We start from the raw sequence: 15,785 nt of genomic DNA on the forward strand, positions 1-15,785 counted from the left end.
ATAGCATGAAACTGGTTCTCCAGGGGCTCCATTCATCTGCATCTTAGCCACCTATGCTGAGTGGAAAGGCTCAAGTGTTGGTAATTACACATGTTCCAGTAGTGAAGTAAGATGTCTCTGAATTTTTCTGCAGATTCTGTCTGGTGGCCATGTTGAAGGTGTGCTTTGTGGGAAGAAGAAGCCTCGTGCTCCTGGCTCCTTGGTTGTTGAGGAATTTCGTGTCCCTTACAACACTGTCAATATGAGCTTCCAATCAGACTTTTCCAATGAGGAACGTTTCACTGGTTTTGCAGCCTACTATGTTGCAGTGGGTAAGGTTAAAACAGCTGCCCCTGAATGTCTGTAGTGTCCAGGCTGGAGGGGGAAGGATAGCTAACAGAAGGGTTTTCCTTACAAGAATGCCTTATTTAAAAGAGATCCCAACAGACAGAACTGCATTCCAATATGGCCAGTATAAATGCTGTCTTAGAGATACCTTTTCCTTGTCCAGTAGTGTTTGCTTCACTTTCTCATCTTTCTCCTGCCCCCAGGGCCCTCTCCTAATTTTGTCTGATACATCTTTTCACACTTGCAGACCTGGATGAGTGCATGGATTTTGTGGAGGAACCTTGCAGTCATTACTGTAACAATTATATTGGAGGTTACTTCTGTACCTGTCCACCAGATTATTTCCTCTATGAGGATCAGAAAACATGTGGAGGTAAGAGGTGTACATGAGCGGTGGTCTACAGTAAGAGTTAATTTAGGCCAAGTGAGATATTGTACTTCAAAGACTTTTGCTATTGTCCTTCTCAGCCAGTTGAGACAGGTATATTTTAGGGTAGAGGTGGGAACCATCCCAGTACAAATCAGAACTGCAGTAGACCATTTTGGGGACTTCTGTTAATATACTCTTTAACATTCTTCTGTTCTTATTCATGTCAATAGAATTAAGAAACTACTAAGTGACATTCTTTAAAGACTGTGATGGAGACCATTTTTAGTGTACTGTGTATCTTTTAATCTCTGAAAAACAAGGCAGTTTCATGAACACACAAAAATGGCCAAAAGGCCTGTGACTTGAATCAAGAAGTTGCAACATCACACATAGTACATATTCAGAGAAGTATAATATGTGGACCCAAGCATAAGGAAAGGGAGCTTAAATCACAGGTAGAGAGTAAAAAGAAGTTGAAATCCCACGTAGCTAGGCAGACTGTAGATGTGGTGGAAGAGGGAAAGCTTGTCGGCTGCTCACATGGACTGTTTCCTTTCTGAATCCTGCTTGTGTTTCTTCCTTAATCCTAGTGAACTGCAGTGGAAATGTCTTCACTGAGCTATCAGGGCAGATTACCAGCCCCAACTATCCCAGCCAGTACCCAGAGAACTCACGGTGTGACTACAGAGTGGCTCTGAGTCCAGGCTACTTTGTGGTACTGACCATACACCAGGAGGACTTCGATGTGGAACCAGCTGACTCAAACGGGACCTGCCACGACAGCTTAACAGTAGGTGTGCGGCTTAGGGAGGGAGTCAAGGTGCTCTAGGTCTCCCACCAATCTCCTGATATTCAGAAGACCCTCTAAATGCTTAACTTTGTTTTCAACTATGTTGCCTTTTGGAGTTCTTAGGAATACATTTGAATATGTATATATTGAATATGTATTTTAATATCTCTCTGAATACATTCACTATTTCTCATTTCTACTTGTTTTTTATTTTCCCAGATTTTCTCTGGAAAACAGCATTTTGGTCCTTATTGTGGCAGAAAATTCCCAGGTCCTCCTGAAATCGAAACTAGTAACAACATTCTTGACATCATCTTCCAGACAGACCATGCAGTACAGCACAAAGGCTGGAAAATACGCTACTATGGGAGTCGTGAGTAAACACTTGGGAAAGTGTTCACTCTGCTGCTGAGTTAGGGTGGGGGTTTGTCCTAGGTCAGATTCATAGTACAACAGCATGTTAAGATGTTTACAGCTGCTGGTATCAAGTAAAAGAGGATGCCTGTTTACTAGGGAAAATAATCACTGGGGAGAAAGAAGTTGGGAGTTGGAAGGAGAGTAGATTTTGAACCAGTGAATCACTGATTTCCACCTATCTCTTCAAAGCTGTAACCTGTCCCTCGAGTGTCATCCCCAACTCTGTTCTTGACCCAAAGAAGGACAAGTATATCTTAAATGACAATGTGAAGGTGACTTGCATGGAAGGCTATGAAATTGTGAGGGTAAGTTACATAAAAAAGCATATGTCCCCTCTGGCCCACACAGCAGCTTCTTTGGGCCTTTTCACATCAGGTGTCCCGAGTACCTTTGAGGACTCAAAGTTCTCAGCACAGCAGGACTAAGTGCAAACCTCTTCCAGCTACTGTAGTATTTTGAGGACTCTCCACTAGGGCATATGTGTCAGATATATTTCATGGCCAGTGACTGACATGGATCATGTGTTTTTTCCTAGCAACGAGACAGCATCAAGACTTTTTACTCCAGCTGTCAGGACAATGGTGAATGGAGCAACTCCCATTTGAGCTGTGTTCGTAAGTGAGCCATCTCTGTATTGTGGGAAGCAGGCTGGAATGGAACATTTAGGCTCTAGATCCACTCTATCTCCAGATTAGGAGAATGCTGAAGAGCTGGTATGTGAGCATGTTGAAGGGACAGAGAAGGTCAGTGCTCATGACTGTACAGGAATCAGAGAAGCTGAGTGGTTCCCCATCATACAGAATAATCATATTTTGAAGTGATGATACCCCTTTGATTATATTTTTTTGTTTTTTCTCTACAGCTGTGAACTGTGGTGATCCTACTCCTGTTGGCAATGCCCAAGCTGTATATGTCTCTGAACTCCATGAGCCTCTGTACAAAGCTGTTGTCCGGTATCAATGTGATGCACCTTACTATACCCTAGAAAACAAAGGAGATGGTAAGAATTGCCTGCACTACACAATCATATTTCTTTGAATGAAGGCCTAAGAAATGGTTCTGGCATCATCACGAGGCTGGGATTATATCCCATCAGGTCAAGACTGGGAAAAAGTTCTCATTGGTGTGGGATTGCAGGCATTAGTTTTGTGTTGCCTCTGTGTTTAATACACTCTAACAATGTCTGTACTTGAACTGTTGACCTTAAATGCATCAGCAAGTCCTCTCTGCATTTGCCTTGTGAGTGAACCATGGAGGTTTTTGTCACGTGTAGCACAGAGTTCTGGTGGAGAAGTAAAGGACTCAAGAAACCTGTTAGATGAGGTCTCTCCAATAAAGGGATAGAAGCACCCTGGTAGGGAAATAAGAGCAATGTTTACCAAGCTACGCTTGCTTTGGAAATGGGGAGGTTAATACATCATATACAGTAATGCTACTTACCCTGTCTTCATCTTGATTGTATCCTTATGGAACTCTTTATTTTCTTCTTGTGTTTTCCAAGCGGTGTATCAGTGTTCAGCCAGTGGAGAATGGATCAGTGAAGAGATGGGAAAAAAGCCACCAAAATGTGTCCCAGGTACTACCAAAAACTGTGTGTGTATGTACACATGGTATATGAAGACCGCTGCTTCTTTCATCTCTCTGTTTTAAAATGTTGAGCCTGAAAATACAGTTAATCCTTTCTGGGTTGTTTGAATCACATCAGACAGGGTATTTCTGAAAGCTGTGGGTCCCAAAGAAAGGTCAGATGAGACAGCAGGAAGAAACCGGAAACAAAAATGTGCAACATAATAATACATCTAGTATAACAGGACCTCTTCAAGCATCAGTGTGTGCTTCTCCACCAGTTTCCCCACCTTCAAAAGTGCACATTCTCAAGTTGTTCAGTACTCTAGATCTTTGTCTTCTTTGGAGGTAGCAGAAAGACTGACTGGTCAAAAATATGTCCAACTATGCTGGACCTTTCTGTCTTCAGTCCCTCCTAAGCAATTACACAGTAGCACTACAGGGAAAGGTCTTTCACTGCTCTGGCTAGAAGTCATAGCCTAAACCCTTAAGGTTTAATGTGTCACTTAGTATTCAGCTACAGTTACTGTGTCTGAAAGCTCAAGCAGGATCCCTGTCAAGGACCTTCTCATCCTCTCTTGGTGTACTTGGGAGACACTGAAAAAGGTAGTGCTCCTGCTCCTGACTGCTCAGAGTCATGGCTGGGTCTTAACATCCACCTGATAGATAGAATTTTAAATCCTATGTATACTGCACATGATTCAGTTTACTCTCTTAGAGGAGGCAGCGTGACTAGGCCTAGTTGTACATGATGCCTCTTCATAACTTCAAACCCCCAAATCCTCATTGGCAAAGTACAAGATCCAGCTGAAGATGATTCAGCCCTCTTAAAGTCCAGCTCTGCCAGTGACTTGAACTATATAAATGCACAGTGTAAAAGGCCAATTGTAATATAAAGCTCAGGGAATTTGCTACTTAAGAGGAGGTTACAAAGAATATGAAGCCAGACTCTTCTCAGTGGGACATAGCAATAAACGACAATGGCAGCCTCAAGTTGCAACAAATTATGGTTGTATTTAAGGAAAAATATTCCCCCAGAGCACTGGAACTGTTGTCCAGAGAGGCTGGCTAATCACTACACTGGGAGGTGATCAGAAGTCACCTGTCAAAGCCCCTGAACAACTTGGCTTTGTAGTTAGGAGGACAGGAGGAGAGCAGTTAGGAAGGAACAGGTTGAACTAGAGACATTGAGAGGTATCTTCCAGCCTAAATCTTCCTATGACTATGTGAAATTCTTTAACAAACTCTGCTTCATTCGAATTGGAAGCTACCTGCTGGCTACAGTTCCATAATCTCTGACAATATGAGTAAGACTTCAATGTAAACAAGGCAACATGATAAGAAATCAATTTCTCAGCTATGTCAGAATGACCAGCCTTATTTATGGACTTAGTGCTCACATTCTGCAAAATCTTGCAGACCATTTTACTCAAAGAGCATGGTGCATGTCTGTACCCATAAGATAAGATCTCCCATTGCTTAAGATTTTACACATTAAAAGAATGGATAGGAAAAGTGGAAAAACATCAGTGACAAACCTGAACACTTAACCTGAGACTCTCTGGACTTCACAAAAAAAAATTATAAAATTTAAAGAGCGGATAAAAAGCAAATATTTTTTTGAAGACAATCCATTCACCTACAGGGCATAATTCAGCAAATTAAAAAGGCAACTAGAAGGCAATTAAATTGTGAGCTTTGACATACCCAGCACTGGTGGGGTGACAACTGCTTTCCAGAAAAAAGAATTTGTGAAGGAGTATTTTCTGTCGAAATTGAGTGTTGATAGTAGTTTTTCTAGAAATTTCTTTATTTTCTCTGTAAATACTAGTTGCAGACTCTGTGACATAGAATATAAACTGGTTAATTAGAATCAAAAATTATTTGGAGAACACAGGCAGGAGGGGACTGTGGGCTTTCTAGAAGTACCAAAGAATTCCCTATTTGTAACTGCTAATTCTCCCATTTGGTTCCTCTTTTTTTCTTTTCTTTCCAGTCTGTGGGGTGCCTAGTAATCCTATACGAGAGAAAGCGAGAATTTTTGGAGGTACCCTTGCAGAAAAGGGCAACTTCCCCTGGCAGGTGTTTTTCAGTTCCCCAAGAGCAGGTGGTGTACTCATTTCGGAAAGATGGGTATTGACTGCAGCTCATGTGCTGGAGGGATATGAAAAGCCCACCATGTATGCTGGGGTAGTCAACGTTGGTAGAGAATCTCTGGAGTGGGATGCTGAACAGCTGATCCCAGAAGCTGCATTCATCCATCCTGACTGGAAGGAGGAGCCCATAGAAACCAGGACTGATTTTGATAATGATATTGCACTACTGAAGCTGAAGGATCCTCTGAAGATGGGTCCAAACATCTCACCTCTCTGTCTTCCTGGTAAGTCACCTGAGTATGAGCTGCAAGAAGGGACTTTGGGCTACATTGCTGGCTGGGGCCAGAGAGAGAGAGGAAAACTGCCTGTGAATCTTGTGAAGGCCCAGATTCCCGTGATGGACATGGAAAAGTGCCGATCCGTGAAACCAGAGGGCTCTGATGGTTCTGTTGTTTACCTGTTCACTGACAATATGATCTGTGCTGGTGGTGGCAAGGACAGCTGTCATGGAGATAGCGGTGGAGCCTATGCTATCCAAGATCCTCTTGATGAAAGACGGTACTATGTTGCGGGGCTGGTCTCCTGGGGACCAAAATGTGGTACCTTTGGTCTTTACACCAAGGTAGTGCGTTATTTGGACTGGATTAGAGAGACCATGAGCAAGCATGAGGATGCAGAAGCTTGGCAGAAATAGCTCTTTCTCCTTTCAACACAGTCACACTCTCTAAATGTGATGGCTACATGTTTGGGCTGGTTGTGATCCTGTTCACTCTATGTATTTAACAGGCAATATAGCTCATTGTGTCTGTGGTGGGTGGAGAGTCAGGAATATGGATCTGTTTCACCCACTGTTGTTATGCCTGGGAAGAGAAATGCTTTTTCTTCAACTCATAGTAGTGTAAGAGGCAGACACTATTCTGAATAAAGAGGCTCCTGCTGCTTCCTCTCATGTTTTTTGCTATCCATTTTTTCCCACTTGGAGAAGACCTAGCCATGCCACACATGACAGGGAGGTTTCAATGAAAACAAGAGAGAATAATTTTTGCTTCCCAGGCTGGGTTCAGAGCCTGATTTCTGATTTATATATTTCCTGTACTGTTCAGAATATCTAATGGCATTAAAGAATGTTCAAAGTGCCTTTTGTGCAATGTGCTATTGTGTGTGTGTTGCCTTTATTCTTTTCAGTCTAGACCTAGTTCTCCTTAAAACTCTAAATCAAGTGTCCAGTCATATTCTGACCCACTACACTGCCAGTTTTTGTCTAGCTATAACTTGTGGTACCTCACCTCTCTTCCTAAGAGTCTTTAGGAAGTTCTTCTGAGATGATTGCATCTCACTGATCAACCATTACCAGCAACGAGGACTTCAGACTTCTGAATCAAGCTGAACAGAACAGACATCTTCAAAATCCTTTATTTTACCTGTCTCCAGGATTTTTCATACTCTATTTTGTTAGATAAGAAATAAAGCTTGTTTTTCCTCCACAACACTACCTTTCCTTGAGTTGGGGAAGTGTCTATCCATGACAGCTAGTCCAGGCTGCAATTTTAGCCTGTGTTCCTCTTGTGCAAAGAAGTGACTATATACTGGCAAAGAAACAATATTAATGCAGTGGTGCCATTGTAACAATATTTTACAACTTCACAGTATGTATTAAAATTTCATAAACCATCCAGGCATGCCCAAACATATGGGGTAATCATGAACAAAAGTCACTGAAAATCTTACAGACTTCTTTGCCTGGTTAGTAGTAAGTTTCTGCTTCGCTGTGTGAAGGATACTTCAGCAGTAGAAATAGCTCAACAAAGTGCAGTTTGGGGAAAATTAATCCATTTTAAGTTCTGAAAAAGTGACCTTCAAACTAAGGTAAGACATGAACACAAAGTCACTCAGTCAAGCAGCCTTGCATGATTAGTCACTAGCTCACTGATTAACTCCAACCTTTCTGGAAAAGGACAGGAAGCCAAACTGTTGAAATCAATTCATGACAGCAGAAGAGAAGAAAAACAGAAATGTGGCTGAATGATCCTGGAGTAGGAGACAGGAAAAATACATATTTAGCTGGGATTGCTATTCCTAGGAGGGTCACAGATTCTTATAGAGATTTTTGGCAAATCACTTCTTGTCCATGCCTCAGCTTCCTAAGGTTTCCTAGTCTCCTGGAAAGCATGAGATTCTTTAAGATGGCTTCTCAGTAATTTTTCTTTTTTAGGACTGAAAAGTTGGGGATTTTGTTGTTCTTGTCACCTGCATTCACTGAACATCCCAGAAAACCCCTGTTCTTCATCTGGAATATCCCCAGTCGTGTATGCCTCATTTTCCCTTCCCTCTGCCAAATCAGGGTTTACCTGTTGCTCCTGTACAACTGGGTACCTTGTGCTTCCATGCTCTGTTGCCTTTCATGCTTGTCTCTTGCCCAAAGAAATGGGAAAAATCAACAGAATTCTGACCCATGGAGATCATGGATGAACTTCTATCACATCTGCAATTTCACAGATTGCCCCCCAGTGTATATTATCTCAAAAGCAACTGAGAGATACTGACACCTGAGATCTGGAGCTGGATCTCACAGAAGGCAGTGCAAAAAAGCAACTATGACCTTACCCACAGTGTTCCCCTGTCAAGCTCTTGCAGACTTCATTTCTCTCAGTAACTCATAAGAAAATGGTAAGTTATTCTGCAGCAGCAAAACTAACCGAGAACTCCAGAGAATACCCACAACACAAGAGGGGTCACCTTTTCCATGAGTCAGCATCATTTTAGAGCTGCTGTCCTGCAGTCAAAGCTTTATTTCATACAGTATGAAAAAATTTATCTTCAGATTCTGGTCAGTAAAGGTTCCTGGGCTCTTTTATCTTGCTGAGAGTGGTTGTTGTCTTCCTGTCTTTTGAATGTGACATCACACAGAAAATTTATTTTTGCCTCCCTTGAAGCTGCCTGGGGTTTCAGACTGGGTAATCTAATGGTAGTTTTGGGACAGGTGAGCAGCTGCCACATGCCACTGGAGAACTGGAAACACTTTAGTGGTAGGTAAAGTGATCCCTATATAAAATCCATAAATTGCTTTCAGTGGTGGGGAATATTAAATTGTTATTAAAAACAAAGACAGAAAAACATAACACACCTGGTTTCTCCAGGAATTATTTTAATATTCATAGAATCTCACTGATGCCAATGGGCATATGCACACTGTACTCAGCATAAACCACCACATCCTTAAGAAAGTCTTCTGCCTTACAACCTTTCCACAAAATAGAGTACAAAAGTTGACTGCATTAGTCTCATAATATCATAATCATTTTTAAAAATAACACATTTGATGTAATGAGATTTCCTGATATTATTATGGCTTCATCCAGTAATACCATTTGGAAGAACTAGGACATCCACAAAGGTGTTCCACAAGCTGACAGTGGTACAGCATCTTTGGTAAGTCTTGATGGTACCACCAAGAACTCATCAAACAGTATGGTGGCTTTCAGAAGTGCACATGAAGATTACATGCTCTGCATGTTTGAAAAGCCTCTGGGACATCATCAAAATCTTTAGGTATGATTTTCTCTATATGGAAATTTATATCCTACCAGTGATTCTTCAGCTAGTAGGATAGCAACATCTAGAGCATATCCTCCTTTACTATTCCTTTGATCCAGTCCAAATAGCTGAGGATCTTGGTGTAGAAGCCATAACCTTCAGCACAGCCGATACCCCAAGAAACTATACCGGTAGCCACCCAACGACCACTTGCCTTGTCTAACACTGTGAAGATGCTCCCACTGTCCCCCTGACAGGTATCCTTTTTGACTGTGAGGAAGCCAGCACAGAACATGTTCTCAGTGAAGACCATAGGGATATCTCCCCTCTTACTGTCTAGCCAGCTCTGACACTTCTCTTGAGCAATCGCTGGTAGGCTCACGTACTTCAAATCATTTGAGATGAAGTTTTTCTCCACACCAAAGCCGCTCACATAGCCTACATGCCCATCCATATAGAATGTGGTGTTGGTAGTATCTGGGAGACAGATGGGCAGTAGTGTAGGGCCCAGGGTTACTGGTTGTTTCAGCTCCAGCAGGGCTATGTCCCCGTCGAAGTTGTGCTCATCTTCAGGGTTGTAATCTGGATGGATAAAGATCCTACGTACAGGGTGGTTACCCATCTTGTGGAGCTCTTCTACATTGGTGTGGCCGAGGAAAATGTTAGCCTCCTCCGCAAGCTGGTCCAGGACTACACTGTTCCCTCCTGCCCCTTTGGGGAAGATGGTGTGGGCAGCAGTCAGGATCCAGCGATCGCCCAGGAGTGCACCACCCCCTCGTCCACGGATGTCAGTCAGAGCCTGCCAAGGGAAATTGCCTCTCCTTGCTAATGTACCGCCCAAGATCCGCTGGATTCCAATAATGGGATTGACAGGCTTTCCGCACACTGTGGAGAAATATGAGGAGAGCATGACACCCTCTGATGTGCTGGCTTGTCTCTCTCTTTTCTACACCATCACTGTTTCATTTCACCTTATTTCGGCTTCCTGGATAGACTTCCCTGTCCTCCCTCACTGATACTATTATCCACGCTCCCCTCCCTGTATATTGTCCCAGCTTTGTACCGACTGTAAGCATGACTGGTTAAAAGTCAGAGTTTTTACTGACCTGGCAAGCAGGCAGGAATCCTTGCTTGGCCATCTCGATCCAGCCAGGTTCCCTCAGGAGAGCAGGTGAATCTGTCTGTAGGATGAGAGGGAAGGGAATGAGACCCATTAGAATAGAATAGAATAGAATAGAATAGAATAGAATAGAATAGAATAGAATAGAATAGAATAGAATAGAATAGAATAGAATAGAATAGAATAGAATAGAATATTTTCAAGAGTTTCCTTTGTTCAAGTTGTCCCACATGCTGCACTTGGACCTTCCATCCCAAAACACCCTTCCCAGGAAAAGCTGCCTGTGTTATAGTCTGGAAAGTCTCCATCTGTACATCTTGAAGCACCTGAGTTCCAGGGAACCAATACAGCTCAGGCACTGTTTCTGGAGAAGAAAAGCCTGAAGGGCTATCTGAGTGAAGTCTTAACATAACATAACAGTCTTAACTTCACTCAGTCCATTTATGTACAGAGCTCCGTTTGACCATTTTTAGCCCAAAGAAGGGAGAGAATAATTAAAAACATGGATTTCAGATTCAAGTTTCTGGTCTCCATAGTTCACAGAGAGTAGGACATGGTGGTTTGTTCCAGAAACAGGAACAAGATGAGTCAGGTACTGTACATGCTCAGTACCTATTTCTGAGCCTATATTACAGGTCAACTAAACTCATGTGTCACCTCTCAACACAAACTCCACTACCTCCAACACTCTTGCTTTTCTTAGAAAGTTTGTGCTGGTGACTAAAAATAATCTTTATACAATTTGTCTTAACACTGAAGTAAATGCTTCCAAGAAAGTGCTGTTCTCTTTCAAAATTGACTAAATCGTGATGATTCCCCATCACAATTTAGCTGGTGCTGATATTTACTTGATTGTGATTTTTTTCTGATGAGACTGAGCTCTGACTCTATAGGAAGGAGTTAAACTCAGACACAAGATTAGTCAGGTGCAAAAAGGCAGCATGTAAATGGTTTTGAACAATGACTTAGTTTTTCTGACCTGCTGCATTAAAATATATTTTTCTCTAAGTTTGTCATTTAGCTCATAGATATCTCTGCAGTTGAACAATGTTCCAAAGAGTGTTACACTGGAGTAGTGTGATTTTTTTTGTTTGCACCTCTAGCAACTTGGACTGATGTAATGAACTTTTTGGGTCTTGGTGATTCTCAGACACCATGCCACAAATTCCAGGGAAAGAATGAAATCCACTAGAGAAAAATGAATCATGACTACAGGTGAGAGAATAAGACCCACTGCAAAAGTTAAGCAGAGCACAGAGGAGGGATGTGATTGGGAATAAAACAGGGTGGGAATAGGCTGAGACAAAAGCCTCAGGAGATATGCTGCAGAGTCAAGGAAAGACTGGAGGCAAACAAGAGCCCTAAATCTGGGGAGAAGAGACAATTCTAACTGGAAACCTGAGAGGGCTTTTCACGCCCAGGATTCAATGTCTGTGTGGGATTAGTACTCACCACCGCCTGTGCCAGTGACGATGTGATAATATGGCTCATTGCATCGGTATGAGATCTCTGACTGGTACTCATTGTTTGCAGGTTGATTAACATAGCTGAATGCCCCATTGGTCAGGTTTGTAGGGCTGCCACAGTTCACAACTACAACAAAGGAAAAAAAAAGTTGAATCAAAGACAGTCTTACTGCCTGTGGGTATAGGCTCAACTTGTGCTGTGGCTGTGATGTGAAGGACCAGTTAGCACAGGGAGCAGAGAGAGGTTGTTCCAAAATGAAACCCAGACTGGGATCTTTTCTTATAGCAAATTTTGAGTGATATTTTACATGTTTTTGTAAGGGAGGAAAATATTTCAGTCTTTGCAAGCAGAAAAATATAAGTCAATGGTGGTCCTCACAGGTCCTTCCAGCCAGCACATCCATGAGTCTGCGGCATAGACAAATTGAGTCATAGAGTCTGAACTCCCCATGTTCCTGAAGGGGGAAAGCCACAGGGGACATAATCCCCGTTCTCACATCACTCACTTTCACAGCGGGGCATGGATTGATGCCATGTCCCATCAGCCTGGCAGACAGCCGTGAAGGACAGCAGCTTTTGGTTCCCCTACATGAGAGAGAAAAACATCTGTTGGTTGTACAGAGCCTTTCATTCCCTACCCCACATTAAATATTATTCTGTCTGTCCATCTTTTCACTTCTGCCCAACATTTGCCCCTCTGCAGCCTGATCCAGTTGCTGTCTTTCCCCTTTGCTGCCTTCCCTCTGTCCTGTGTTTGCCACAGACTATGCATTCTTCATAGCAGGCCAAGATACCAGCAGCCAGAAGTCATAAAAACGTGACAAGTCTGGGGTGCGGCCCAGTCCTGGCAATAGGATGGCAAGGGAGGCAGGTAACATCTTCTGCTTCAAGTCTGATTTCTTATCCTTCCAGAGGTATTCTTGTTTACCAGTGTTTCTTGGGATCTTTGTCTCTCATCTTCTACCAGGGCTCCATGAAACAGTAACTGTGTAAGGAAGAGAGCTAGGAAAGGAGAAACCACTGGAAGAAAGCTGATAGAAGCAAGGAATAAACAGAATTGCAAGAAGTTGCCATGAGTGAAATCTCCAAAAAAAGTTTTACTGAAAGGTGAAAGACTTACACAAACTGAAGCCAGACTATGGCTGAAGGGAATGCAGAAGAGATCTCACCTCCATCAGGTTGTACCCAGTCTTGCAGGTGACAATAATATAGTCCTGAAATTGATACAGAGGCCGTGGGTCTCTGATGATGGTAAACTCATCCTGTGGGACAGGCTGTGGGCACCGTATTTCTGTTAGAGAGTGGGACAGATTAAGCTGGGATTAACAAATGATGTCAATAGGCTGTAGTAGCCTCTGGGGAGAAAATCTCTTACTCTCTGAAGTGTAGTGGATCTTCCAGCCACGGCTGAACCCTGACTCATCGGTGAGGAAGAGTATATCCACCTCATTGCTGTTGGTTTCAATGCTGCCAGGTGATTCCTTGCCACAGAATTCACCAATCTCTCTCCCTTTTGTTTGGATCTGATGAGGAAAACATGTATCACAGGGACAGAAACAGACATGTCTGTCTGCCCTGGTATCCCTATTTCAATCCAGACCAAGTTTACCAGAGTGCCTGTGACAGTGACTAGGGCTGGCTGGCTGACCCCTCTTTGCTGATGTCTGCAATGACAGATCAGAACAACAGACTGACTTTCCCCTTTTGGGAATCAGAGCTATCAACCCCTTCAATTACTGAGATTAAATCAAAAGGAGATTAAACTGGAAGAAGGACAGGGTTTTGTTTTTTTCTCCACTCACATGGGCCTTGTGACCCATGGCCTCTGACCTCAGGACAGTGGTAAGTATATGCACTGAGGGAGGGACAAGGGCTCAGTCCTTCGTGCTGGAGCATTCTCCTTGTACTGATCCCCCATTTCTCATCTGAAAAGTAGTGTCCCCACAATTCCTGCCCAGGTCTGGCATCAGGGTTGAAAATAGAGTTTGTTAATCTCTAGTACCTTGAGCTGGTCATAAGGACAGTGGACTTGCTGGTGTTCATCAATCTCAAAGGGTTCCAAGAACTTGAGGGTAATAGACAGGCCCTTTTGCAGACGGATGCTGTAGTTACACCGGAGGTCTTCTGGATAGGGCTGGGGGTACTCAGGGCTGCTCACGTACCCAGATGTCTCTGTGAACAACTCACTGCTGCATTCCACTGGTGAAGAGGAAGAAAGTAGAAGTCACATTATGAGGCAGTGTATTCTGCAGCCCTGCCATCTGCTCCCTAAGTCACTTCTCCCACCCTTCCTGGCTGATGGGCTCCTTCCCTAGAACCCTCTGATCTTTCATATTTCTATTTACCTTTGCAGGAGCGATGGTCACTCTGAAGCTGGTAGCCAGTACGGCAAGAACAGAAGTAGCCACCCACATAGTTGTGACAGAAGTGCTGGCACTGAAGCCTTTCATCTTCATCAACAGCATTGTTATGGTCACATTCATCCACATCTGGAGACATAGGAGATGAAGGGACAAGGGGAGGAATGTGTTAAGCCTCACTGCTCCACACTGAAAGTACTTAGAGATCTGTATCCTTGCTTAAAGCCTCTCTTTATTTGCCTGGCAAGGAGGAATATTGGTTGGAGACACACAGGCTTTTCTTTCTGCATGCTGAGGGTATTTCCTACTCACCCACAGCTTTGTAATATGCTAGGAAGCCCCTGTAGGGAATCACTGTGCCATTGTCTTCATTGGAGAAATCAGAGTGAAACTCCACGTTCATCCTGTTCCCCTTAGATACAAACTCCTTTCTTCCTGGGTGATTGCCTGTGGTTGACTCAAGCTGACCACAGTATCGGCCCAAGTCCTTCTTGTCTGCTTTGATCTGCCAAGGTTAAGGGGAAATTGGTGTAGCCTCTTGAGTCTGCACCATGCATGAATATTCCCCAGCCATTAGTTGCCAGTAGCTGCTCCACCCATTTCTATCTTTAATACTTCCCTTTCCCTTGTGGGAAGTATCAGAGGGGACCTGGCGAATGAAGAGCCATTGCATGTGGTGGCCACTAGACTCCCATCTCCAGCCATCCCTTGGCCCAGGTATCTATGCACATACCTTAACATAATCATAGAAGCAGGATTTAGATGGCTCCAGGTCAAAGTATTTGAAGGTCAGCTTCACCACATAGCCTTTTGGGACCCAGATATCCCAGGTGCTGATGTTATTGTTGGGATATGGCTTGGGATAGCCAGGGGACCTGATCTCCCCAAAAAACTTTCCTGGGACTGGACTGGAACTGATCACTCCAAAAACCAGCAAGGCCCATGGGATACAATAAACATGCCTGTGAACATGACAAATAAACAATGACGTTTCACAAAATTAGGTCATTCAAAATCAGGGTAGACTTCACAAATGACTTGTGCACTGTCTAATGGAATCCAAACACAGGAGGCCTAGTAGCAGGGCTGACTCCTGGCTTAGATGACTCAGGAACAAGAAGAGCAGAAATGAAGACACCAGCACTACACAGGTTCCAGCAAGGCATTGTGACCCAGCTGGAGAAATCGATCAACCCAGGAAGCAGTGTGAGTGAGCATGAATGACTTCCCTGAGCAAGGTCTGCACTTCCCAGAAGTCATGGGGCTGAGTCTCATAGAACCAGGAGAAGCTTGGTTCCCTTTGGTCCTGGGCCAGTGGGTCATTTCTGGTTACTGCAAGTTTAGGATCTTCGGTGAGGATCTGAAGATCTCAAGTATGGTTTGCCAAAAGCAATCCTGCTAGCACCTCGTGGGCAGCCCTCTACCCAGGCATGCCTCTGTCTCCCTCCTCCGAAAGTTGGTGCTCAATTTTTTTTCTCGTTCTGCAAATCTCCTCTCTTCCTCTCCGTGTTTCTCTGAAACAAGCTCACTGCCCAGACCTCATGAACACCTCAGCCCGGGGGACACTTCTACGTGCTAGCAAGGTTCTAACGGAGGGACAGAGAGCAGCAGCTTAGCCCCGCTGACCTCTTCTCCCTGGAAAAATCTAATCCCACCGACCCTTCCCCGCAAGGCTGTGCCAGCGCGTCTCCCTTCGCGGTGCCCCGACTCACATCTCCGCGCTCTCGCCCGTCGCGCCC

The 15,785-nt window shown here is 43.7% G+C and overlaps 2 protein-coding genes across 2 annotated transcripts in view; one reads left to right on the forward strand and one right to left on the reverse strand.

Annotated features, from left to right (window-relative positions):
• Positions 1–6,260, forward strand: part of C1S (complement component 1, s subcomponent) — a 7,365-nt gene extending 1,105 nt beyond the window's left edge. Inside the window, exons 2-10 of the mRNA XM_009071948.1 lie at positions 134–311; positions 575–700; positions 1,288–1,487; positions 1,707–1,860; positions 2,094–2,209; positions 2,440–2,518; positions 2,767–2,904; positions 3,406–3,480; positions 5,467–6,260. Coding sequence (XP_009070196.1) covers positions 134–311; positions 575–700; positions 1,288–1,487; positions 1,707–1,860; positions 2,094–2,209; positions 2,440–2,518; positions 2,767–2,904; positions 3,406–3,480; positions 5,467–6,260 — 1,860 coding nt within the window. The remainder of the gene's footprint in view (positions 1–133; positions 312–574; positions 701–1,287; positions 1,488–1,706; positions 1,861–2,093; positions 2,210–2,439; positions 2,519–2,766; positions 2,905–3,405; positions 3,481–5,466) is intronic.
• Positions 6,261–9,182: 2,922 nt separating this feature from the next.
• Positions 9,183–15,008, reverse strand: C1R (complement component 1, r subcomponent; the record flags this gene model as incomplete). The annotated part of the gene is made up of 10 exons (XM_009071949.1): positions 9,183–9,985; positions 10,207–10,281; positions 11,673–11,813; positions 12,193–12,271; positions 12,856–12,977; positions 13,062–13,209; positions 13,689–13,885; positions 14,032–14,175; positions 14,359–14,551; positions 14,780–15,008. Coding segments are annotated over 10 exons (2,131 nt in total), but the record flags the coding sequence as incomplete, so codon positions are not given.
• Positions 15,009–15,785: the final 777 nt, after the last annotated feature.

This window comes from Acanthisitta chloris, unplaced genomic scaffold (assembly GCF_000695815.1).
Source record: "Acanthisitta chloris isolate BGI_N310 unplaced genomic scaffold, ASM69581v1 scaffold34383, whole genome shotgun sequence".
Classification (NCBI taxonomy): Eukaryota; Metazoa; Chordata; class Aves; order Passeriformes; family Acanthisittidae; genus Acanthisitta; species Acanthisitta chloris.